The sequence below is a fragment of the Zalophus californianus genome, chromosome 7 (assembly GCF_009762305.2).
Source record: "Zalophus californianus isolate mZalCal1 chromosome 7, mZalCal1.pri.v2, whole genome shotgun sequence".
Taxonomy (NCBI): domain Eukaryota; kingdom Metazoa; phylum Chordata; class Mammalia; order Carnivora; family Otariidae; genus Zalophus; species Zalophus californianus.
The window spans coordinates 144,038,101-144,063,867 of NC_045601.1; the positions used below are offsets into that span (position 1 = coordinate 144,038,101).

Here is a 25,767-nt window from a genome sequence, read left to right on the forward strand (position 1 = left end):
TAGGACATTATCAAGACTATCGATAGTCCAAGAAAGTGAAGGAAACACAATATTCCTCTTTGACATAAAAATCTGGGGTTCAAGGCAGTTAAGCAACAATCACAGGAAAAGCTCCCTCCACCCTTCCTGCTTTCTGCCCTAAGGCAGGATATAAAGGCTATTCTGGAGACCTCTAGAATCTTAACAGCCCAGAGAGACACCAGAGGAATCAGCAAACAAACCTTCCTGTTTCCTCCCATATATTCACCTTCCCAGGATTTTCAGTCCTTAAAAGCCTAAAACTGCCTTCTTTTGTCCTGTCACTTCTCAATGTATCTATTTTTCTTTTTCAAGATGCTGTATAAGCTGCAGTTCTAAGGTACCTCTTTGAATTCCCTGGGTTTCTCCCAGGTGTCTATGAAATATACGTTAATAAACATCTGATTGTTTTTCTCTTGCTAATTTGTGTTTTGTAACAGAGGCCCCAGCCAAGAACCAAAATGAATGGAGGGAAAATTTCCCTCCCCTACAAAAGACTGAAATAAAACCAAAAGAGCAAATTTAGATAAAAGAGGGTTATTGTCCTATGGCACAATTACAACCTCTAGATAATCTTTTCTACTGACATAATTTCCATCTCCAACAGACAAAACTCACTGAAATTATCAACATCCTACGAATTATCTAAATCGTCATAGATTTTTCTTAGACACTAGACCCTAGACCCTAATAAATAGTCAAACAGAAGCACATTCTCTTGAAATAAGTTAAAAAACACTTGGACAGGCCTTTCAGACTGTGCTCAATATGACCACGGAAAGAAATGCAGTCTATCCCTTTACGTCAACCTGATATTTAGGTATTTCTTAACAGGTTTCAGAGCTGTCCTAGTCTGTAACCAAAGTCTTTTTCCCTTGGCCTCAGTGACCCCATGCCTGATGAAGAATCTACTTTCCCATCTGCACTTTCAAACTTCCTGCTCATCAGTGATGATTTGAAGTGCTACAGAGGGACTAGTGTTGAATTTCCCAGGCCTAAAGAAGTAGAGAGGACCAGCAGCTTTATGACACCCTGTTTATCTCCAATCAAGTCAAAGTCATGTAATATCACTTGTTTACCTTTTTTCAAAAAGGTGAAATTACCATTCAGAATATAGAAGACAAACATGTGACAAAGAGTTTACTTAAACCATCATTGACTGAAAAAGGTAAAATGCTCTGATCGGTTCAAAGAATATTTAAGAGATTAGGGTACCTATAAACAATTTAATGCAGAAATATTGCAGTAGGATTGTTGAATGAGGTTAAAACAAAATTAATAATGTCCAAGAGGCCATAAATCTTTGGAGAGAGAGAGCGTTCCTCCCAACAGAAATTATTTGCATCTCTACCAAATAAACCCCTGCTAAATTTGTTACTTTCAGTCAAGGGTCAGTGAGATGATCAAAGTCCATTGTCCTACTATATTTGTGTGGTCTTTAGCATTTTATGATATTAAACATCATGGCCCATTCTTTTTTCTTTACTTCCAAATCTCAGATAATGTGTCTCATACTGTGAACCTTTGCTGGAAAAAAATACAAACATAGAACCTGCAAGATAAATTTCTATGAAACTTCATGATGTGACTCCTTGACATTCTCATTATACCCATTAATCAAATAGTAGACACTGTAACTTTGTTTCTAGACTCCAAAGTAATGGACTTGATTTTCTTATCTGTCTCTCTTGGTCTTTACCCAGATTCTAGAAAGAGTAAACCATTCTCTAAGCTCTCCCTTCCATGAGATGCTTTTGTACTTCCACAGTGATTAATTTGCTTATTTTTTTTTAATACCAGAATATATAGTCTCTTGTACAGAGGCTTAAGCTCTTTTGGACTATAATTGGGTTAGTAAACATTTTTGGATGCTCTCTCTCAACAAAACATACTTTCTGAAAAAAAACATTAGCACAGAATTTCAGCAAGTCTCCGTCTCCTGACACCCCGCCCTTGAAGAATTCTAAGGTCAACAATTTTTCTAGCTATCCATCTTTTCTTGCTTTGATGAGTAATGTTTCCTTTGACAAGCCTCCCTTTGTTCCCTAATGTCATTTTGTTATTTTTTTTTAATTTTTGTACAATGCTTCATTTGAGTTTGGTGCCAGTCTCTGTAACTGGGTTTCTTAGAAATATAGATGGCCCTTAAACAAAGGTTAGGGGCACCAATCCCTTGCACAGTTGAAAATCCAGGTATAACAGTTGACCCCCCAAAACTTAACTTCTAATAGCCTACGGTTGAACAGAAGCCTTACTGATAACATAAACAGTTGATAAATAAATATTTTGTATATGATATGTATTAAATACTGTATTCGTATAATAAAGTCAGCTAGGGACAAAAATATGTTATTAAGAAAATCATAGAGAAGAGATAACACATTTACCATTCTGTATTGTGTTTACCAAAAACAATCTACATATACGTGGGCCCATGGAGTTCAAAGCCCTGTTTTTCAAGGGTCAACTTTACACTGAATGTCCACAATATCCCAAAACCCATGACAGCAAAGTTTGGTAAGAAATCAAGTAACAGAGAGAGGAAATGAAGAATCCTGGAGCAGTGCCACCTATAAGAAATAATGCAAAACACATATGTAATTTAAAAATTTCCAGTAACCACATTGTAAAAAGTGAAAGGATGCAATTATTTTAATAGTATATTTGATATAATTCAAAATGTCCAAAATATTTTTGTTTCAATATGTAATCAATACAAAGACATTAGTAATGCAATATTTACATGCCTTTTTTCATCCTACATCCTCTAAATTGGGTATCTATTTCATTCAATCTGTACTAAATTTTTATTGTAAAAAACTTGATTTGCATTTCAATACCATAAAATTTACTGTTGAAAAATTGAGTTCACATGCCCAAGTTCTTCAAACATACCCCAAACATTGCTATAACTGGACAGAGTAATAGCTTTTAAATTTAAATATTTTTATTAAATAAAATTAAAAATTCAGTCCCTCACAGCATCAACTATATTCCCAATGTTCAAAAGTGGGTCCAGATCACTTTTATCACACAATGCAATCCTAGAAGGAATTGTGTTTTTGGTGTGAAGGTGGTGGTAAATTGGGAGAGTATATAAATTTGAATGTAACCAGGTAAATTTAGCACTGACCCCTAAACTCAAAGATTTGCACTTACAAAGATATAGAGCTTACAAAAAAATAAAAAATAAAAACTGAACATAAATCCAGATTGCAAAATACCAGACTGAGAGATTTAAGAATATCAGGAAGGAAGTCAGTCCCCGGGGTATGAGACTGTATTTCCACAGGCAAAGTCGTTATCACTGTGTTCAACACTTGACCTAAGATTTACCTTTTGATTTTCAAACCATTTTTGTGATTTTGGGATTAACACTTCCATTCTACAGAGGAACAAACTAAAGTGAAATTGAGAGAACACAAGTCACAAAACAGGCCCTGGACCCTAGAAGGTGAAGGGTAGGGAGGGTCCAGGGCTCAAGCAACAGACAGGGACCTCCGAGGAAAAAGTACCCCACCAGGAAGACGCGCGTCCGTGTCCCACCGGGGACGTGAGTTCTTTCCTCCCTCCGTGAGACCATCTTGCCAACATCACTATTCTACCTTGACTTAAAGTGTACAAAAATACTTCAAGAGGAGGAGAGAAGCGAAACACTCGACTACATTTCAGATATACGTTTAATATTCAAAGCCAGGGGTAATTTCGTCAACGACTTGCCCACGCTGCGTAAGGATGCTAATGTTTCAAACCTGAGAAACAGATACTAGGTTGGTAGATGCCATTATTTCAGTCCCTTGAAAAGCAGAGAATTTTTCTTACACGCCCTTAAACAGAGCTTGTCTCAGACAATTCAGGGAAGGAACAGGGAGGGACCCAGGCCGTGGGCCCTCGGCCCCACCGGACGCACAGCCTGGCCCGCAGCGGTGGGCGGGGAAAATCCGCTGCCTCCCCCGCCCCTCCCCCACCAGCCCAGCCTCCTTCTTGGTTCTCAATTAGGTCCGCCACAGGGCTATAAATAAAAAGATCGGTATCCTGTCAAACCAAATCGGTCAACGGCATCCTTTTTTTCTCGGTGAAGATGTCTGGTCGCGGCAAGGGCGGAAAGGGCCTGGGCAAGGGCGGCGCCAAGCGCCACCGCAAGGTGCTGCGCGACAACATCCAGGGCATCACCAAGCCCGCCATCCGGCGGCTGGCCCGGCGCGGCGGCGTCAAGCGCATCTCCGGCCTCATCTACGAGGAGACCCGCGGGGTGCTCAAGGTGTTCCTGGAGAACGTGATCCGGGACGCCGTCACCTACACGGAGCACGCCAAGCGCAAGACGGTCACGGCCATGGACGTGGTCTACGCGCTCAAGCGCCAGGGCCGCACCCTCTACGGCTTCGGGGGCTGAGACTGCCCACAGATTCGATTTTGGCGAAAAATCCTAAAAGGTCCTTTTCAGGGCCACACTCATTCATTTGAAAGAGCCGGGGACATTGGTGTATAATGGTCTTTTTCACTTTTCACAGGAACAGGAATTCCAGAATGTTTTCTGGTCTCAATTCAAGTGTATATACTATAACTTAATCCTGTTTGCTGCTACTGGAAAGCACTAAATGTTAAAGCAAGGTTGTTAAAGGTTTAGTACTAGGCTTTGCCAACATAAGACTTTCTAGCTTTTAAGTGGTCCCATACTATTTAATTAGCAATTGCTTCTGATTTTTAAGAATTTCCTTGGCATGATTTGGCAATCCCAATGACCTTCACACACTAATAGGTTAGGTTTTTAAAATCTATAGTTACTATTTTCTGGAAGTAAAGTGAATACTGAAAAAATTATGTAATCCTCTTATTAGCCTATTCAACTCAAAAAAAATGCTATTGAGTTTGGTCAGATCAACCAGTAGTTGTCTAACTAGAGAAAGGATTCAGTGAGAAGCTCACATTGAGCTCCAATGAAGGCACCTAGGAGCAGGCCTAGGTGGCACATGGGTACTTTTCTCCCCCATAAAGCATTTATATTTGGATTATGTAAACTGATGACCAATAAAGTATTTTTAAGCCACAAAGATTTGGGGGTTTGTTACACTGTGTCACACATATTCCCTGATATTCTATAATAAAAGCAACAATGTTAATTCATCTCACAAACCCTCTGGTTTGTCAGCTTTAAAGTCAGAAAGGGAGGTACACAGACTTCTAGCCCTGTGCTGGGACTCAGCCACACAATGTGTTCTCATGTGTCAGTACTTGCAAAGGAAAGGAGGGAGAAGCATCCTCCAAAATAATAACCAGGCAAATTATGTTGTGTCTTGGCTTCAAGACAGTCACTGGCAGTAGCCTATTTAAAAGCACTTCACGGGCGCCTGGGTGGCTCAGTCGGTTAAGCGACTGCCTTCGGCTCAGGTCATGATCCTGGAGTCCCGGGATCGAGTCCCACATCGGGCTCCCCACTGGGCGGGGAGTCTGCTTCTCCTTCTGACCCTCCCCCATCTCATGCTCTCTCTGTCTCATTCTTTCTCTCTCAAATAAATAAAATCTTTAAAAAAATAAAATAAAAGCACTTCAAGGTATTTGTAGCCTTTCTCCTTACCTCTTAGCACCGATTCCTGCCTTCGGGCAAACTGAACCAAAGTAACGTAGGGGCAAGGGGAAGGAGGGAAGTTATTTTAGTCAACTTTCTTTGGGTTCTTAGATGGCTTTTATTTTTCCTGATGGGTCCTGTAATGATGGTCTCTAGGGAGGTCCCCAGGGTCCCCTCCTAGTGTTCACCCTTCTGTGATCTAGCCCCTTGAGTGTGGACATGACCTGTGACTGCTGAGGTGATGAGATTTAATTTTCTGTATATAATCATGTTACCTACCATGTTAAGTATGTTAGGTAACATGTGTCTGCCTCAACTCTTACATGCTGACTTTGACAGACCAAGTATCCATGCTGGCAGGCCCAAATGACAAGAAACTGAGGGAGGGGGCTCTTTAGGAAGTGAGGGAGGCCTCCAACTAACAGCCTACAAGCCTTTCAACCAATAGCCAGCAAGAAAGAAAATGGAATTCTCAGCCCCACAACCGCAAACAAATGCAGCCACCCAGTGAGCTCAGAAGATGATATTTCACCAGTCAAGCATCCAAGAGTCCTCTATCCTAGCTAACATCTCAATAGCATCCTTATATAGGACTCGGCTACACCTTGCCCAGATCCACAGAAACTGTCACATAATACATGTGGGTTATTTGAGGCTAGTAAATTCAAGGTCATCTGTTAGGCAGCAATAGAAAACTAATACAGTTAGCCAACACACTTAGCATCTTCAGCAGTCCATGTTGCATCTAAAATAACAGATATGAAGAACTGAAACTGCAATCTTTATCTAATGGAAGACATATTTAAAAAAGGGAAAGGGGGGCCCTATAGTGGGAACATTCCCTTTCACTACTATGTAACCCTTCATACATATCCCCAACAGTGAAGTGGCACATACGTCCATCCATCACACCTTGCAGGTCTCCCTGATATCAAGCCTATAAACCCTGGTCTGGACTCAACAATACATCTAAGTCATTTTACTTTTGGCAGCAAGAAAACAAACGGTCAACTTTTAAATAATTTACACATGAAACCTCCTGGTTTCCATCCATATCTTGTGTGATCCCTGCATACCTAGATCTTTTTTTACTCTTGTTTTTTTCATTTTATTCTTTTTTTTTTTCTGTCTAAATGAATACAGAAGGAAAAACTGAGGGGAAGAAAAACAAAAAATAAAAAGTAGGTCAAAATTAGGGTTTCAGAAACCAACTCAACACACTATACATCTGTAACAAAAAGGCAAAATAAGGAAAATTAAAAATTGTTATTGCAACCTTGAAGAAGTATCTTTGAAGCAGTCTATATTGGTAGTTAAGATTAAATTATGGGGTCCAGTAATTCCCCAGACCTAATTCAGTCTCTACTATATGATGACTAAAATTGAGACTTGGTGTCCTTTGTAAAATAATTTCTTCTCAGTGCATGACTTAACGGTTATGAAACACATCCAATTATATTGTTATAATGTAGGCGTTGTATTTAAAACAAATAACCCAAGTACATGTACTTAAGCACAGGCAATCATAAGCTCCAGACACCAACTACAAAATAATTTTAAAATCTAAACAATTAGGCAAAATAGAAGGACAAATTAAAGACTTAACAAACACAAAAAACAAACTACTCTTTCTAGAGCTTTAGCCAAGTTCCTACTGTACACATTTCACAAAATCCATGCATACCATAAAAGTGTGCTGAGAAAACTTATTACAACTCTCAATATGCAAAAACTGAGTGGCTCTGAAAAGAGCCTTTGGGTTATAAAGCTTGTCTGATGACTGGAGTCGTTTTACTTGGAGCTGGTGTACTTGGTGACGGCCTTGGTGCCCTCGGACACAGCGTGCTTGGCCAGCTCCCCGGGCAGCAGCAGGCGCACGGCCGTCTGGATCTCCCGGGACGTGATGGTCGAGCGCTTGTTGTAATGCGCCAGGCGGGACGCCTCGCCCGCGATGCGCTCGAAGATGTCGTTGACGAACGAGTTCATGATGCCCATGGCCTTGGACGAGATGCCGGTGTCGGGGTGCACCTGCTTCAGCACCTTGTACACGTACACCGAGTAGCTCTCCTTGCGACTGCGCTTGCGCTTCTTGCCGTCCTTCTTCTGCGCCTTGGTCACCGCCTTCTTGGAGCCCTTCTTCGGGGCCGGAGCCGCCTTGGCGGGCTCGGGCATGATAATCTCAAAACTAGAGAAATTGGGACCACCGAAAAAAACAAAGGAAGCCGAAAATCCAGAATATTAATAGCACCTATATACAAACGAAGGCTCTACATTTTCATTGGACCCAATGTGGCCAATAGATTAATAGTATGTAAATTAGGAATTACAAACCTGCTTTTCTTATTGGACGAATAAACGAAGGCTTTCAGGGACACCAATAGGTTGATTTACAATACCGCTTCATTACTGTAAGTGCGTTCACTAAAACACACACACACACACACTCCCAATAAAACCTTATTTTTATAATTTTGAAAATAAGTAGAAACCTTCTAATTTGGACGCGAAAACCAAGGCAGGAAATCCTATTATCGAGCCCAGTCCAGTCGTAACTTTAGCTACTTTGGCTTTATCACAAATTGTCCATGACTTCCGGCAATAATACCGAGATGCTAGACAATTACTATTGTTAAGAAATCTTCTCAAAAGACTCGATCGCCGCCATCTTTTTCAAGGTTCCACATTGCATTTTCTCAGGGCTCTCGCCATTACACCCCGGCTCACATTTTTTTAATTCCCCAAAACCAAACAGCCCAGTGCAATCACCAGTTTGAGTCAAACCCGGTATTAAAGAGCCCGGGGCTCCAGGATACTGCAATTTTAAAACGTGAATCCTGAAATAATGAAATTCTTTACGTCTTAACACTATGACCTAGGAGACTATACTACAATGAACTAGATATTCGCTGTCAGTATAACGAAATAGAACTCACGAGATACTTACACAGTGGAACTTGCAAATAGATAAGGACAGTAAATACCACCCAGATGAAAACGGGATAAATAGAAAATGGCGGACATTTTGTTAAGAGAAATTGTAAAGCGCTTTCTCTTTCGAACATATTCTATTTTCTCTACCGAAACAGGAGGAAACTTCAAAATTATTATTAACGATAATTAACGAGTTGTGAAGCACCCTCAAAGACACAAGTAACTTAGAATTGATTCTTTTTTTAAGGGGGCTGGGAAGATGTCGGCTAATTGAAATCGACCAATCAGAAACGCGCACGGGTCCGCTAAGCCAATGCGAATCACTCCCGCACTTCCGGGACCGCGCGGCCGTTGACTCCGGGAATCGCCCGCAACCCAATCAGGGGGATTCTGTTCCTGTATAAAAGCAGGGCCGAGAGCCTCGTTCGGTTTCTTCCCTTCGCCGCTAAGCGATGGCTCGCACGAAGCAGACGGCCCGCAAGTCGACCGGCGGCAAGGCCCCGCGCAAGCAGCTGGCCACCAAGGCGGCCCGCAAGAGCGCGCCGGCCACCGGCGGCGTCAAGAAGCCGCACCGCTACCGGCCCGGCACGGTGGCCCTGCGCGAGATCCGGCGCTACCAGAAGTCCACCGAGCTGCTGATCCGCAAGCTGCCGTTCCAGCGGCTGGTGCGCGAGATCGCGCAGGACTTCAAGACCGACCTGCGCTTCCAGAGCTCGGCCGTGATGGCCCTGCAGGAGGCGTGCGAGGCCTACCTGGTGGGGCTCTTCGAGGACACCAACCTGTGCGCCATCCACGCCAAGCGCGTCACCATCATGCCCAAGGACATCCAGCTGGCGCGCCGCATCCGCGGGGAGAGGGCCTAAATGTGATTTCCTGGTTCCGTGCCAACTTTAAACCCAAAGGCTCTTTTCAGAGCCAACCACTTTATTCTATGACAGAGACCGTGGCACTCAAGGTCCGGTTTTTGATAGAACCCTACCTCCACCCTGGCGCAGGCCTGAAAGGCCTTTGGGGACCGTCTTGGAATTGACCTTTCAAGAAGCCAGTAGTTTTTCTAATAGTGATTGCACAGTTTTATTCTAAAAGATCTGTTTTTCTTTGCCTTAAACGCAGGTCTGGTACATTTAGGTTTTGGCTTTCGGGTTTCTTGGCTTTATCCCTAACTTTGGAAATTACTAGTTTCACCTTTTGTATTGTGGATGTTTTCTTGACTCTTGCACCCGAGGTGCTCTTCGAAGTTAACTTCTTGGGGCTGTTGCAAAGGTTGGCCCGCTGTGGTTTTGGGGTCTAGACAGCCTTCGATTGAGCCTTCAGGGCTTCCGGTTGTCTTTCCCAGAGTTGGCCTTGTTGAACTTGCACCGACCCCAAGGGGCCAGAACGCTTGGTCTGCACTTAACAGAATCTGGGGGCCCAACTCCCTAGCGACCGCCAGAACCTTGAGGAGGGTGATCAAGGATACACCTCTATGCCTCTTATAGGAAGCTAAATCTTAGGTTAGTAGCTGGGGGACCGAAAGGTAAAAGCGCAGCTTTCCCTGCGGACTTCTTGGTGTCCCTCTTTACCGGGGTCTCTAATACAGGCTAAGCAACCAACAAGAGCGGCTTGGGTGGGTCTCAGAAAGTACCTCTGGGAATGAAGAACTCCGGGATTTAGGATCCTTTTTAGTGACACTTTTTTTCCCCCCTAAGATTTTATTTTCAGTAATCTCTACACCCAGTGTGGGGCTGGCTGGGATTTACCACAAGAGTCCCATCCTCCACAGACCGAGCCAGCCGGCTGCCCCTTAACTGACACTCTTAAAAGGGGCTCTTTCAGTTTTCCTAAATTCTGTATATTAACCTCTAAATTAAATCTCATGAGTACCTCATATTTGTCAGTAAAACATGGCGATCCTTTAGAAGCTGGATAGTTTTCTTGCAGAAAATACTCTGTTCTCTTCTATCCCTACAAGAAAATGGGTTTCTGTGATACCCATTAAACAGATATTCCCTTCCCATGGAAATAACAGGTTCCTCAGTTTCTAAACTGGTAGCCAAATGGAAGGGAAATCAGGAAATCTATTCTGAAAGCATTCGGGCAGTTATTTGGAAATGTAGAAGGATGTTTACTAATTGGGATACTGTGCTATTTGGAAGGATTTCATCTAACTGTTTCCGCAAATTTAAGTTTGGAGATGGGAGAAGTTATACTTAACTATAGAATTAAGAGGCCTCTGTCCATTTTTTTATGGGCTGTTTCCCCTCAAAGGATCGCGAAGGAAAGAGATCAGTCAGGTGGTACATTTAACAGGGACTAAGCTGTAAATAAATTACACAGACAAGCTAGCCATAGTAGGAAGTCCTGGAGGCTTTATAGAAGAAATTTTTGTTCTTGGAACTCTGTCAGGCATTGAGACTTGAGAATGTGGGAATAGGGACTCTGGGGCCCTATGGAAAAGAGCGGAGCTAACCGTCTCTGCAATCACTGGAGTGCTGGACATTTGTAATGTTGCATAAAGGCATTCATGTTAGACTGTGGTTTCCCATATCCGGTACTTTTTTTGAGATTCTAGCACACTCAGTTTTTTAATGTGTGTTTCTGTCTCACCAAGTGTTGGTTGTTAAGACATGAGGACACAGGCTCAGAAAACATCTTGTCATATCATTAAATCCATCAGAACATCTAGAATGGTCTTTTGCCTAAAACAAATGCTCAGAATTTTTTTTAGTTAAATTGGAATTTAAAATCAAACTTTAGGGCTCCTGGGTGGCTCTGTCGGCTAACGTCTGCCTTGGACTCAGGACTTGATCCTGGGGTCCTGGGATCGAGTCCCCACATCGGGCTCCCTGCTCCACTGGGAGCCTGCTTCTCCCTCTGCCTCTGCCTCTCTGTCTCTCATGAATAAATAAAATCTTTTAAAATAATAATAATAAATAAAATAAATTAAATTAAAACATTATTGGAGAAAACGGGAGCCTAGGTGGCTCAGTCGGTTAAACATCTGCCTTCGGCTCAGGTCATGTCATGATCCCAGGGTCCTAGAACTGAGCCCTGCATCAGGCTCCCTGCTCAGCATGGAGTCCGCTTCTCCCTCTGCCTCGCCCCTCACCCCTGCTCCTGCTCTTTCTCTCTCTCTCTCACTCTCTCAAATAAATAAATATCTTAAAAAATTATTGGAGAAATAGATTACTGTTTGGTATATTCTTGATTACAGAAATAAAAGACTGATTTAGTTCATGTAATTTTAATATACAACTTTCCTAAATAGAAATTTATTGAGTGGGTCGCAAATAGCCAGAAGTCAGGTATAAGTCTCCAAAATATACGGAAAGTTCAATCATGATCTACTAATATTACCTATTATATGCAATTACTATTCTATTACTGCTTTACAGATAAGAAAACTGAAGTAAGAAAGTTTCAGATAGTAAGGGGTAGAACCAAAACTTTTCCCATTAGGCATTACTATATTAAACAACAGCATCAACGTAATACTCATCACTTATCCCTGAAGGTTTTATTCCCAGGAAAAGCTGTCAGAGGAAGACTGACATCTTTATCCAAATTCTTTCATATCTGTTAAAGGAAATGGAATGGTTTTGAAAATTTATAGGGCCCTATATGATTGTGAAGTTCTATTATACTATAATAACAGCCAGTTGCACAGAGATATAACCAATGCACAACAATAAAAATATAACATGACCATGGACAATTTTTAGCCTTCCTACCCACCATTCAAACAATTCTCATGTTTAAGACACACACACACACACACAATATTTTTTTTTAATTTTAAAAGGTATACATTGAAATAGTAGTACTTGTTATCAAGTTTTTTTAATAAATTTTATTTTATTGGAGAAGGATCACAAATATTATTCAAGTCACATTTCATATGTATCTACTGGTACATTAAGTTGTATATCCATTTTAAGCTAACATTGTTGCTATAACTACATATCATTTTGTTTAAATGTATAATCTCTGAATGACCAGGAGCTTTCTCTTATGGCAATGACAACTAAAAGTCAACACAATTCAGAAATTCCATTTCATTCTGCATACCCTTCCTACCCCATCTGACCACAGGTAAATATTGAAGTTTTATATCAGGAGACTTTTTTACCATAAAAATGCTATAAATATTTTTTATTTTCTTTTTGCAGTAGCCCCAACACGTTGGGCAGCATACTTCAGAAAGTAAGGGAAATAATGTATAAGTCAAGGCAAGGGGAAGAGGGCCATAAAAGGGGCAGGGAGATTTATTACTCTTGGCTTCCTACATAGAAAAACAGAAAATAAAGTTACTCAATCTATTTAATACCCAGGGATAATCTCACCCATTGGACAGGATTAAAAACTTAGTCCATTCTAATGAGATAATCACTTCACACCCGTCAGAATGGCTAAAAACAAAAACACAAGAAACAACAGGTGTTGGCAAGAATGTGCAGAAAAAGGAACCCTCATGCACTGTTGGTGGGAATGCAAACTGCTGCAGGCACTGTGCAAAACACTATGGAGGTTCATCAAAAATTAAAAGGAGAACTGCCCTAAGACCCAATAATAATCACACTACTGGGTATTTATCAAAAAAATACAAAAACAGTTACTCAAAGGGATACATGCACCGCTATGTTTATTGCAGCATTATTTACAATAGCCAAATTATGGAAGCAGCTCAAGTGTCCCTCATCAACTGATGAATGGATACAGAAGAGGTGATATATACAATAGAATACTACTCAGCCATAAAAAAAGAATACAATCTTGTCATCTGCAACAACTTGGATGGAGCTAGAGAGTATAAGCTAAGTGAAGTAAGTCTGAGAAAGACAAATACCAGCTGATCTCAATCATGTGGAATTTAAGAAATAAAACAAACGAGCAAAGGGGGGGGAGAGAAAGACAAACCAAGAAATAGACTCAACTCTAGAGAACAAACTGATAGTTACCAAAGAGAAGGTGGTTAGGGGGATGAGAGAAATAGGGGATGATGATTAAAAAGTACACTTATCATGATTAAAAAAAAAAAAACCTCAGTCAATTAAAAACACACACTTAAGAGTAGTGGAAAAACAAGACAAAGAAGAATAACACCCTAAGGTATACTTTAATGAGAGAAAAGAATAGGAGCATTATTAATTTGCCACTGATAATAATGGTACCCAACTGTTAAATGTCATCAAAACACATTATAAGAAGACTTTAATTAGGGGAATTTATTCATGGAGAAGGAACTTGAGATGGAATTGGAAAAACTCTCCCAGGTAGAGAAGAGAGAAGAAATGGCAGGTGAACAACTTGTTTCAAAAAAAAAAACACAAATAAGAAGGCAATGAAAGGTAAATGTGAGTTGTTATTACTGCTAATTAATGCAAGCAGATGGTATTATTATGAAAAAAGACTACAAAGTTCTCACTTGAACCAGATGCCATGGGGAGCCACTGGCCCTATTCATAAGACCTGTAACAGAATGACCAGAATTTAGGAATTAGGGGCTGGAGACACTGGAATTAGAATGCTGGTTAGGAAACAGTAAGATCATCCCAAGTATGAGAGGAGAAGGAGAGCGTGTGAGAAAGGAGAAAATGTCAGTTGCCTAGACTCTTTAAACATCAATCTGCTTCTTCAGTGACTGACTGGCAGGCATAATCAATGCCTCAACAGAGTGCCATGAATTCGGTTTGCCTCCTCCAGCTGTAAGGAGTCAGGTGATTACTAAGCAGAAAGCAGAAAGTGGTTACTTCAGCCTGGTCCTAAAAATTACTTTTGGCTCAGACCTATGCCATGTGCATAAGTACACTCCTGCGTTTAAGAAAATTTGAACATGCGCTTCACACTTTCCGTGCTAAGACGACCAGTTGATTGATTGGGTTGTGTGGCTCAGAGAGAACTACTCACAAAGGCTCCTGTCTGATGTTTTGCCATCCTCAAGTATCAATCTGTTGGGTTTTTCTAAACCTGGGTTTTTGTCACCATAGTTGGCAGACCATCTTTGTGCAGCAAAAGAGCATCAGAAACCCAAGCATGAGCATTTCAAGAGACCCTCATAGGGAGACTAGGGATGTGGCTAATGGTGAAATATAGTGACTGGGAATGAGCTTCCTGCTCATTCATCTTCCTGGTGCAGAACACTAAGACGTCTTTAGTGTTCTTGACTCATGATCTGACTGTAACAAAAATTTGGGGAGATGGAAAAAGATTGGAGTAAGTTTTGATGCCCTCGAAACAAAGGCCTGTCCTAGGGAAAGGAATTTGAAGAGTAGACCACAGAGTAAAACTAGTCACTGATTAAATCATGTTTAATATTGTGGCTGATGCATTCCAAGGGGCTTGTGAATTAGAAAACTCACGAAGGGCCTAAAACAGAATCACATGAACTCTACCACCTTCCTGGATGAGCCTAAAAATGAAACCAAGAACTCCACCCCTTTTGTAGTTCATATAATAGATGGGGCGCAGTGTAAAGAAACAGACCCTAGGAACAAAGAAACTTGTATTTGAGACCCAGGTCCACCATTTACTGACAAGGCGATTCTGCTCATTTCATCTTTCTGGGCCACAATTTTCTTAGCTGTGAAACAAGCATTTTAACTATGCCTAATGCAAAGTCTTTCTAGGGAGGGGATCAGAGTGTTCTGTAAACTGTAAGGAACTACAGAAATATTCCGTAGTCATTTTGACCACTCACTGAATACCACATTGTGGCATAATTCCCTTATTCCTCATTGCTCTTCATCAGAGGACTAGCGCTCTCATTCTGGGTAGAAAAGAGCTCACGGGTCTCTTGCTCCCTAACTTTCCCACTCCACACAAACTCTTGTCTTTGAAAAGATTCTCTTGTGTAAATATTTCACATTCCCTCCATTTATCCAGATCTCATTCTCAAACAAGCCACTATCATAAAGGTTTTTTGGACTCTTAATGGAAAGAAGAAATTATGGTTTGCAGCTGCGATTGGGGAAAACCGAACTACTCCGTAGAAGAGCTAGAAAGATACTGGCAGGCTCTATCACCCCACCCTGTTGTGCGAAAGTTTAGTCAATTTCAATCAGCTATTAACCAATAAGCATAGGAGAAGGAGGCTGTAAACAAAGAAACTAAGTGAAAAGGTATTTCAACTGTGAGGTATTTGTGTGCCCACTGGAGATAAATTCACCAGTGTATGACTTCTTTCCTACTATAGATTCTTTGGATAGTCAATAGACACCTTCTCAATAGTAGAGCAGACAAGATAGGAAAGCGACATTAAAATTGCTATCATATTATTTCTTTTAAGTATGTGCATATAATAATGTGTTTCATTAGGAACACATATAACTAGAAGAAGCAGGTAGAATAATGAATGTCACTGTCAAGAGCCCAGAATAAGTGTAAACTTTATTTCTAGATATCTGCAGTACTTCAAGTGATAAGAAAACATCTGTGCTTGCCATTGCTGAAAAAGCCACAGGCACTTGCAAAATCCATTTTGATTAGCTGTCTATACACAAATGAAGGAAATGCTAAATTGCAACTGCACTTTATGAAAATAAAGACACAATGTTTTCTCATCCAGGTTTACAGCCCCATAATGATCTGTAGGACTCAGATTTTTGCCAAGATTTCCCAGTAAAATTAAGAGGGCTTCCCTGAAATAAAAAATGAAAATAAAAACACCTCAGCCCTGGAAACAAAACAGCCAGATCAACCCATCTAGAACCCATTTATTTTGCCCTGGTCACCTCAATTCCCGTAACTTTCTAACAAACCGCACAGCCTTCCGAGAGATTTTTCTTTTATTGTTCCACTTTTCCTATTCCTTGAGTATTCGGCAGAAATATTCGACAGCCAAGCATGTCTCCCTGGAACCCCTCAACAATCTAGGGAAAGGAATCTGGCAAAGAGAATAAATTATAAACCACCAGAGGTGACGTTTACATTTTTTACTACTCCTTAGCATCATTGTGGTAAGAAATTACGCAGCTTTAGCGAAGAAAAGCGTGAATAGTCCCACAAAGGAGGACTCCATCTGATCTAGTAAAAAAAAAAAAAAAAAAAAAACCAGGATCTTCTACTGTTTCGCAATATATACAACTTTTAATATCTCAATCTCTAATTGGTGAAGTATTTTCTTTCTCTAGAGCACACGTAAGCCAAGAGTACCTTCTGATTGGCTAACTCTCAACAGCCCCTGCAAACCAATGGGAAAGGAAATTTTACCAAACAGCCAGAGACTATAATAACCCCTTCCTCAGACTGGCTTGAGAATTAGTTTCTTATTTAGTATGTCAGGTCGCGGCAAACAAGGCAGCAAGGCTCGCGCCAAGGCCAAGACGCGCTCGTCGCGCGCCGGCCTGCAGTTCCCGGTGGGCCGCGTCCACCGCCTGCTCCGCAAGGGCAACTACGCCGAGCGGGTCGGGGCCGGCGCGCCCGTGTACCTGGCGGCCGTGCTCGAGTACCTGACGGCCGAGATCCTGGAGCTGGCGGGCAACGCGGCGCGCGACAACAAGAAGACGCGCATCATCCCGCGCCACCTGCAGCTGGCCATCCGCAACGACGAGGAGCTCAACAAGCTGCTGGGCCGCGTGACCATCGCGCAGGGCGGCGTCCTGCCCAACATCCAGGCCGTGCTGCTGCCCAAGAAGACCGAGAGCCACCACAAGGCCAAGGGGAAGTGAAGGCTTTAAAACGGCTATTTCTATCCAAAATCCCAAGGCTCTTTTCAGAGCCACCTATTTGTCCTACGAGAACTGTGACCCGACTGGCTAGAAGCTATTTCCGGCTGCGGCAGGGTGCGCGCCAAAACAGGACCCTGTCGCTTTAAGTGAAAGCGAGCCAATCCGTCGCCGGCGGCAAATTTTGAAAGATCTCTCCGTGGACTGACTGGTAACGAGTAAAACGAGCTGCATGCAGGTTCTAATATATAAACAAAATAAGTGAAATACTTACTAGTTACTTAAGCTCTTTTGCCTGATAGTAGTGGGTGGCTCTGAAAAGAGCCTTTGAGATTTCCAAAGCAGGACATCCCGCTATAATTTTTACTTCTTCTTAGGCGCAGCCTTCTTTGCCTTTGTCGCCTTGGGCTTGGCCGCTTTGGGCTTGGCTGCCTTGGGCTTCGGGGCTTTGGCCTTGGCTGGGCTCTTGGTCGCCTTTTTGGGCTTGGCAGCCTTCGCCTTCTTCGGACTCTTGGCCACTTTCTTAGCGACAGCCGCTGCCGCGGGCTTCTTGGCCTTCTTGGGGGTCTTCTTGGCGCTCTTCTTGGGGGTGCTCGCCCCCGCGGCCTTCTTGGGTTTCTTGGCTGCCCCGGCCGTCTTCTTGGGCTTGGCCGCGCCCGCCTTCTTGGCTTTGGGCTTGGCTTCCCCCGAAGCCGCCTTCCTGTTGAGCTTGAAGGAGCCCGAGGCGCCGGTGCCCTTGGTCTGCACCAGGGTGCCCTTGCTCACCAGGCTCTTGAGGCCCAGCTTGATGCGGCTGTTGTTCTTCTCCACGTCGTAGCCGGCGGCCGCGAGCGCCTTCTTGAGCGCGGCCAGGGACACGCCGCTGCGCTCCTTGGAGGCGGCGACGGCCTTGGTGATGAGCTCGGACACCGGGGGCCCGGACGCCTTGCGCTTGGCGGCAGCAACGCCCGTTTTCTTCGCCTTCTTCTTAACAGGCGTCTTCTCCGCAGGTGCGGGAGCAGCAGGAGGAACCGGCGCGGTCTCCGACATCTTCCTGCTTCGCCAACAAAGACCAAAAGTGCGCTCAAACTGTCCGAACGGCGTGCCTCGCAGACGGGCGGCTGGGGGTTTATATAGAGAGCGGCTGAGTGATGATTGGCTCCCTGCGCCGTGCGCAGCGCTGCTCAGAAGGGCTCCTCCGCTCCGCAGTGTGGCTGTGTTTCTTTCCTCTCAAAAAAGAAGAAAAACGTAAGAAATCTGGGCATGAAATAATTAGAGATTTGGGGGAAACGGATCCAAGAGTCCTCAGGCTTCATTCCTGCTTTATTTGCTATCCCTAGTTTCAAAGCCAGTACCCCGAAACTTTCCCCATTCCCCCAGCTCTCTTTAAAACTTGGCTCGCATTGAGACAACTTTCAGATTTTCCTTAAAAATGCTCTTTCTCTCTCTTTCCTTTGCACGTCTGTCTCCCAGGGCATTGTTCTGCACATTCGTCCCTTTGCAAGTTTATATAAATAAGCTCATTTTTACTCAAATATACAAGGAAAGACGCTTTTTTCGCGAGAGCAATAGCACAGCTCTCCCGCAGTTTGCACGAAGCCCTGGGAATTGGCACTGGGCTAGAACATTCTACGTACAAGATGGATAACGATTTTTTTAATAGATTCATTTTTAAGTATTTGAGCGACCAGTGGGTAAACTGTGTTCGACCCCCGTGTTTTGGAGATTTAAACATTTTAGGAAGAATGGGGAATGAGGATGGATGCTCCATTCGTTTTCCACATAAAAAGTTCTAAATAGCAACTTTCCTAAAATAGTGGTAGAATAGATTTTTCAGACCTGGGACGGGCATTAGGGACCAACCACCAAATCTACAAGGAGCAAAAGTTAATCGTGAAGCTCTACAATGGTAGTTCTACCTCATTTTACCAGTTAGGAGCTGAAGAACACAAACTCATGTGTTTATATCCCATCTCCTTAAAACTGTAAATTACTTCATGACACCCTGTCCATAAGATATGTTCCCTCCAATACTTAGCATAGAATTTTGTTTGTACATATTTCCTGTATTTCAAAATGATATTTAAAGTACAAATTTTATGTGACTCTCTTCCAGCTTCGCCAGTAAGGGACACAAGATTAGAAGGGACACGTTCTCATTTAAATCACTCTTTCTGAATTTTCATAATGTTCCCTGGGCTTTTTACTAACAGAATATGAAGTGGGCTGTCACAACCTCAATTATTTGGCGAAATATGTCCACCTAAGAAGTAGAACAAACATTTCACAGCCAACTGTGACCCACTTTACTGCTTTACTGTTGGTTTGTAACAAAACAGAGCTAATGAAATTAGGTAAATATTGGATAATTAAGCACAAATTTAACATCTACTAAATAGTCAGATACTGAAATTAAACTCCATGCTTGTTAAAACAAATAAGCAAGAACAGTATTTTGGTGTTATGTCTCTTCTAACAAATACCCTTATCTCTTAAAAATTTTGTTATCCTGGTTTACATTCAATGGTAATTTAAGAATTTTCTCAAATAAATCCAAGATAAGATCATCATTTTTGAAGATGTCATCTCTCTACACTAACACTTAATTCCATAAAAGTCACTTGGCCTGTTTTTAAGTAGCCATTTATTGACTGGCACTGACTGAAACCAAGCCTCTGGGACTTGAGTCCATGTTAAAAACCAAACACAAATACTGTGTTTAGAGAGTACACTTATAGGACTGGATCTGCAGCATGCAGTTCTCCCTAAGCAGGCATTTCATGTGTGTCTAGAAGGGACCGTTTGTCATCCTCAGTAGCATCAATGTCAATAGCAATGGTCCCAGACATTACATAGGTCCTGTTCTTTTTCAGACCAGAGCCTATATTATCATCTAGACCTAAAGATAGAATTATAACTCAGATTTCTAAAAGTTTACCATTTTGGTCATCATTGTAGCCAAAACATCTGTTGTTGAAAACTCCTTGGAATTGTTCCCTAAGTTACATACACTCAATTTAAGATGGGTGACAGGACCCCACAGCGGATGTCACCATTCCATTCTTGTACAACTCTTACTGGTTTCCGGGACTCTTTAGGTTCTAAATAAGTAAGAAGACTTTGGGGCTATTTCCTTCACTGTGGGTAATCTCTGTCCTTCCTGGAGGGCAAGAATTGAGACTTGATTCCACCTGAAAAGTTCTTCCCCAGATGTTTATAGAAGGATGGGGCTTGGCTGCATATCCTTACTGCTATGGCCTGAGACCGAGGTACTTAGCCTCTCTGTACGTGTAGCATAAACAAGGTTCTGGAAAGCTGGCTCATCCCAAGGGACTGTGAACTTGAAAGGTTCCACCTATTACTTTGGTAAACCACGAAAATGTTGTGTTCCTTACTTTTGAGGCCTAAGTCTGTATACATTTTAAGACAATTGATTTTGCACTGGACTGAAACTTGCACCATTAATTTTATAGATATAAAAATAACTGAGAAAAAGCACAGTTGGATGAGTGATGGATAGCTCTCCTAGGAATTCATGTTCTCCCAATTTTGATGTCAACCTCCCTTTCATCACAGTAAACCACTCTGAAAGATCTAGGTAGCACTCACCAGGTCAGTCCATGGTGGCTGTACTTATGTGTTCCAAAATTCAGTGAATTTCAGAGTTTAAGAGAAAAGTGACTGTAAATACCAAAAAAGAGAGAAGACAGCATAAGGGCTCTATAGCAGATAGACCATTGTGTCGGAATCAAATGTGTTCAGAGGGCCATGAAAAAGCACATCTATTTTAATTTCCTTTCAGATGGTCTCATCTAAGAGCAATCTCCCACTTAAAACTCCTCTCCAAAGATCTCATTTTATTTCCTATGAAGGGCAATACCGACATCAAACTTCCAATTTTCTTTTTGTATGTCCCTCTCTATCTGTGATATCTGTTATACCCAGAGGTTGACTAATCGCTCTCATATTTCAAAAATACTCCAATCCTCACTTCCTGCAGTAAGCCTAATTTTCAAATATCCACCACACTCCCTCCCCAGTCTGCACTAGAAGTTCCTCAGAAGAAATTCACTGTCACAGAACAGCCCAATGTCACGTATGTGCAATGATGGAAGTGTTCTTTATCTGCACTGTCAAATAGACAGCCACTACCTACATGTTGCTATTTAGCAGTTAAATGTAGCTAGGGTGATGGAAGAAATGTTTGATTTGATTTCATTTTAATTACTGTACATTTAAATGAGCGCACGTGACTGGAGGCTGACGAGGGCAACACAGCTTTAAAACAATGTCTTGGGGCTCCTGGGGGGGTACAGTCTGTTAAGCATCTGCCTTTGGTTCAGGTCAGGATCCGGGACCCTGGGATCCAGCCACCCCCACCCCCCACCTCACCCGCCAATGAGCTTCCTGCACAGTGGGGAGCCTGCTTCTCCCTCTCCCTCTACTCCTGCTCTCTCTCTCAAATAAATAACATCTTAAAAAAAAAAAAAACCTCTTCTCAAACTTGAATGAGCATACCACCCATTGGAAATACTATTAAAAATGCCATATCAATTCAGTAGACTTGGGGTCGGGCCTAAAATTCTGTGCATCTAACAAGCTCCCAGGTGAGGCTGAGGTTGTTGGAACACAGCTGCTGCACCCATTACTGCTGGATGGAAACTGGTAATGGGGGCCAATGTCTGACCCCTCACCCTGAGTTCACTTTTCTCTTCCTTCTTCTTAAGCTTTGAGTTCCTTAAAAGAACCTATATGATTGTCTTTGTAAACCTGGTATTTGTACATTGATCTCGGCATATACTAGACCCTGAGTTCTTGAATGAATGAACAAATCAGTGATTATCCTTTGATTCATGGAAGATCCCTGGGTCTTAAGTCTGCAGGTAATGTAACTGAGCTAAATTTCAATAATGTCTGCCTAAAGGAAATCAATAATCGGCTGCCTGCCTATAGTGTAAGTACCAGCAGAGAAGGAATTTTTTAAATTACCTTTAATAGTACACAGAAGGGAGGCACTTATTGTGAATGTACAGAATGAGTAAATATTGGCATTTGTCTATTAAGCATATCAATGTATCATCTATGTATAGAATGTTAATTCTGCAACTCTTTTTACCTGGACAGTATTTCAGTTTATTAGCATTTATGTTTATTATTAATTCTGTTGATTTGCAAACTTTTACACAGCATGATGTATCTTCAGTTATTTTACTGACATAGATTAGTAGTAGGTGACAAGATCAGAAGACCTCAGTTCTACCCCAACAACATCACTTATTAGAACAGGATTAGGTCTCCAAGCCTGGAATTCTTCATCTCCACAATACAAATAGTGCTTTACAAATGTGGGGGTAGAGTTTGCTCCCCTTCCCAGAGTTTCCTTTTAATCGGGAATGCTGAAAACCACGTAAGTATATATGTCCTGCCAAAGGGGAATGTTCTGTGATCTGCCCTATTTAAATAAGTATTGTAAGCATTAACACTTGCATTTTTTAAAAGTCTTCACATTTAAAAATTACTTTTATTCTGTTATCCCTCGCTTTTATAGACAACCGTAGCGTCACTGCCTCCTTTTTATAAATGATAAAAGAGGTGAGGAGACTAATACAATATCAATGATCTGAGAGATCCCACAGGCACAGGACTAGTCGCAGAAACCAGCGATTCCGGCCTCTACAAGGAAAGGGGAGTCAGATGCGGCCCGCACTCCCCGCCCCCTCCTGTCGCTAAGCCGGGGCCCCGCCGAGGAAGGTGGGAAGGGGCGGAGCGGAGGACTCGTTCCCGCCCCTAGCGCTTCAGTTTCCAAAAAGGTCCGCAAGAGTGGTATATAAAGGGCTGCAGGCCGAGCTCCGGGACTGGACGGTGACGGCTGCTTGCTGTTCGGCATGTCTGGCCGCGGCAAAGGCGGGAAGGGCCTGGGCAAGGGCGGCGCCAAGCGCCACCGCAAGGTGCTGCGCGACAACATCCAGGGCATCACCAAGCCCGCCATCCGGCGGCTGGCCCGGCGCGGCGGCGTCAAGCGCATCTCCGGCCTCATCTACGAGGAGACCCGCGGGGTGCTCAAAGTGTTCCTGGAGAACGTGATCCGGGACGCCGTCACCTACACGGAGCACGCCAAGCGCAAGACGGTCACGGCCATGGACGTGGTCTACGCGCTCAAGCGCCAGGGCCGCACCCTCTACGGCTTCGGGGGCTGAGCTTCGTCGCAGCTCTGGGCGCTGCAGCCTCGCCGTCGTCCCCAAAGGCCCTTCTCAGGGCCACCCACTTGGTCACAGGAAGAGCTGTTTTCCGGAGGACAGAGGTAACACCTAATGCTTTGTCGCTGTTCCTTTTCTCGGACTCTGGCTGAACGGGCGCCCCGTTCCCCCGGCGGCTTCTGGAGACGCGCTCCGCGGCCGGTGGCGGTTGGCTAAGGTGGCGGCGCCCGGCGGACCCCGGAGAAGGAAGGCGTGCACCTTGCAGCCGCCGGGCTTGCCTCCTTCATGTGTTCTGTTCGCTCTGTCTTGGCCTTCCCACCTAGGACCTCATCCCTCTCTCTATTTCTCTGCCGGGCAGCCAGAAGAGGTGGCCTTCAGCCCACGCTCACCCAGCTATTGATGTTCTAAACGTTCTCCCTACTTGGAGACTTGGGTTTGCCTTCCTGGATGCCAGAGAAAGCACGCCCTTGTTGACCGTGGACAGTTATCGTCTGTGTTGTGTTAAGCCCACAAGATATTGCCAATAGCTTTTTTTAACGAACTAGTGAGCTTTGTTGGCTGGCCTAATTTAACGGTAGTGTTGTAGCCCAGCGTAAGTCTTCTGGCTCCTTACTATCAATGTATATACCTGTCTCCACTTAATCCAGACCCCTATCAATTACTAGATCTTAACTATTATGTTAAATCTCCAAGAAATCTGGAGTATCCATGTCTCAGTCACTCTTCATGATTATCTGTTTTCTGTACCACTCACTAAAACACCTTTGCCATGGTTACCAGCGACCTAATTGCCAAGTCCTAAAGAACACTAGAACATCCATCTGCTGCAACTGATCTAATTCATCCCTCCTCCCTTCGCAGTCTCTTCACAGGGTTTTTGGTACCTTTCGTCCTGACCCAGATCCTGTATTCTCCATGATTCTTCTCACTTTGCTTTGGGGGCCCTATTCCTCTGCTTGTAATTCTTCCCAGTGAACAAACTTGCAGTGTCTTCACATCAGTCCGTAGATCTTCCTTGAGTCATCCAGAGATGGTGAGACATCCAGACTCTTCCAGAGATGGTGAGACATCCAGGCACCCAGGAAAAAACTGAGGATCAGCAGAACGGTAGCAGAAGGGGCCATCCCAAAATACACCACTTTGGCATAAGGGTTATTTTGAGCTCAAGGCACTTGAAAAGCAGATGTAAGAATGGGGCTCTGACCTTCCCATTTCTCCCTGAAGGCAGATAATGGTCCCATGTGAAAGGAGTCGTGTCTATATGAGAAGAACGCATCACTAGAAACAGTCATGCTGAGAGAAATCTATACAAACAGACCTTGGTAAAATAACCCTGTATCTCCTTTCGTCCCCTCCTATTTTTGTTGCTATTTCAAGATTATTATTCTTTGTTCAACCTAGCGTGTAAGCACTTAGGCCTAACCACTTTCAGGGGCTTCATGTTCCTGTGAAGACTCCCATGAGCACATAAAAATATTAAATAACATGTGTATGCTTTTCTCTTGTTACTCTGTTTTATGTCAATTTAATTCTTCGGCTCAGCCAGAGACCCCGAAAGGGTACTGGGACATTCTGCCTCTTGTACACAGCCTTCCAGCCCAATCCTCAAAGCCCTTCTGTGACTGCAGGTTCCTGCCAGATCTTTGCCTGCATCGTTCACCCCCCCCCCCCACCACCACCACAATTCCTCCACCTTGCTGCAGTCGGAGACCTGAGTGATGTGCACATTTCATTATCTCATCTAGGCCAAACTACAAAAAATAAAAAGCCTTCACTGGTTCTCCTAACATCTGCAGAATAAAATCCAATTCTTGTGCTTTATGTGGCATCTGCTCACCTGCAGAATCTCCTCTTCCAGCCTGGCATCTGCTCACCTGCAGAATCTCCTCTTCCAGCCTGGCATCTGCTCACCTGCAGAATCTCCTCTTCCAGCCTGGCATCTGCTCACCTGCAGAATCTCCTCTTCCAGCCCGTCTCGCCCTCCACCACTGACTTCTCTAGCTGAATATACTTGTCATACTTGGAGCTTTCTTTTCCTCAGCAGTATCCTTTATATACACGTGTCTCCATCCTCAAAAAGAACTTCAACTTTTGGGGAGGTTTTATAAAAACGCTCTCAGGTTCTCTGGCTGGACCCAGTAAATGAGACTAAGAAAAGGCAGCCTAACCAGGAAAACAAACAGAAGCTTACCATGTGCATCACATACACACACGTAAGAGCCCTCGGCAATAAGGAACTCAAAGCAGAAGTTAGAGTTTGGGGTCTATGTACCTAATTTAGTAGGGGACAGGGAGGGAAGAAGGGCTCTTATGGAAAAGCAAATGACTTTTTGGAAAGATAAATAGGCCTAAAAGAATAGATGGCAGATATGATAGTTTATGACAAAGTCTGGGTGTGGTACCAACTTCTCATTTACAATGAGAGACGAATGTT

The 25,767-nt window shown here is 43.1% G+C and overlaps 3 protein-coding genes and 1 pseudogene across 3 annotated transcripts; 2 read left to right on the top strand and 2 right to left on the bottom strand.

Annotated features, from left to right (window-relative positions):
- The first annotated feature begins 3,876 nt into the window (after window positions 1–3,876).
- On the top strand, window positions 3,877–24,863 carry LOC113928020. The gene is made up of 4 exons (XM_035728352.1): window positions 3,877–4,409; window positions 7,353–7,895; window positions 8,966–9,296; window positions 22,970–24,863. The coding sequence occupies exons 1-4, from the start codon at window positions 4,100–4,102 to the stop codon at window positions 23,331–23,333; spliced, it is 1,548 nt and encodes a 515-aa protein (XP_035584245.1). The 5' UTR covers window positions 3,877–4,099; the 3' UTR covers window positions 23,334–24,863.
- LOC113926892 (histone H2B type 1-C/E/F/G/I) lies at window positions 6,036–8,929 on the bottom strand. Its single transcript, XM_027602282.2, has 2 exons — window positions 8,529–8,929; window positions 6,036–7,769 (listed from the first exon to the last, which is right to left on the bottom strand). Exons 1-2 carry the CDS (start codon window positions 8,603–8,605, stop codon window positions 7,376–7,378), a joined length of 471 nt encoding a protein of 156 aa, XP_027458083.2. The 5' UTR covers window positions 8,606–8,929; the 3' UTR covers window positions 6,036–7,375.
- LOC118357157 lies at window positions 16,665–17,363 on the top strand (annotated as a pseudogene).
- Window positions 17,436–18,214, bottom strand: LOC113915746 (histone H1.3). Its single transcript, XM_027581661.2, has one exon. The coding sequence runs from the start codon at window positions 18,184–18,186 to the stop codon at window positions 17,521–17,523; it is 666 nt and encodes a 221-aa protein (XP_027437462.2). The 5' UTR covers window positions 18,187–18,214; the 3' UTR covers window positions 17,436–17,520.
- Window positions 24,864–25,767: the final 904 nt, after the last annotated feature.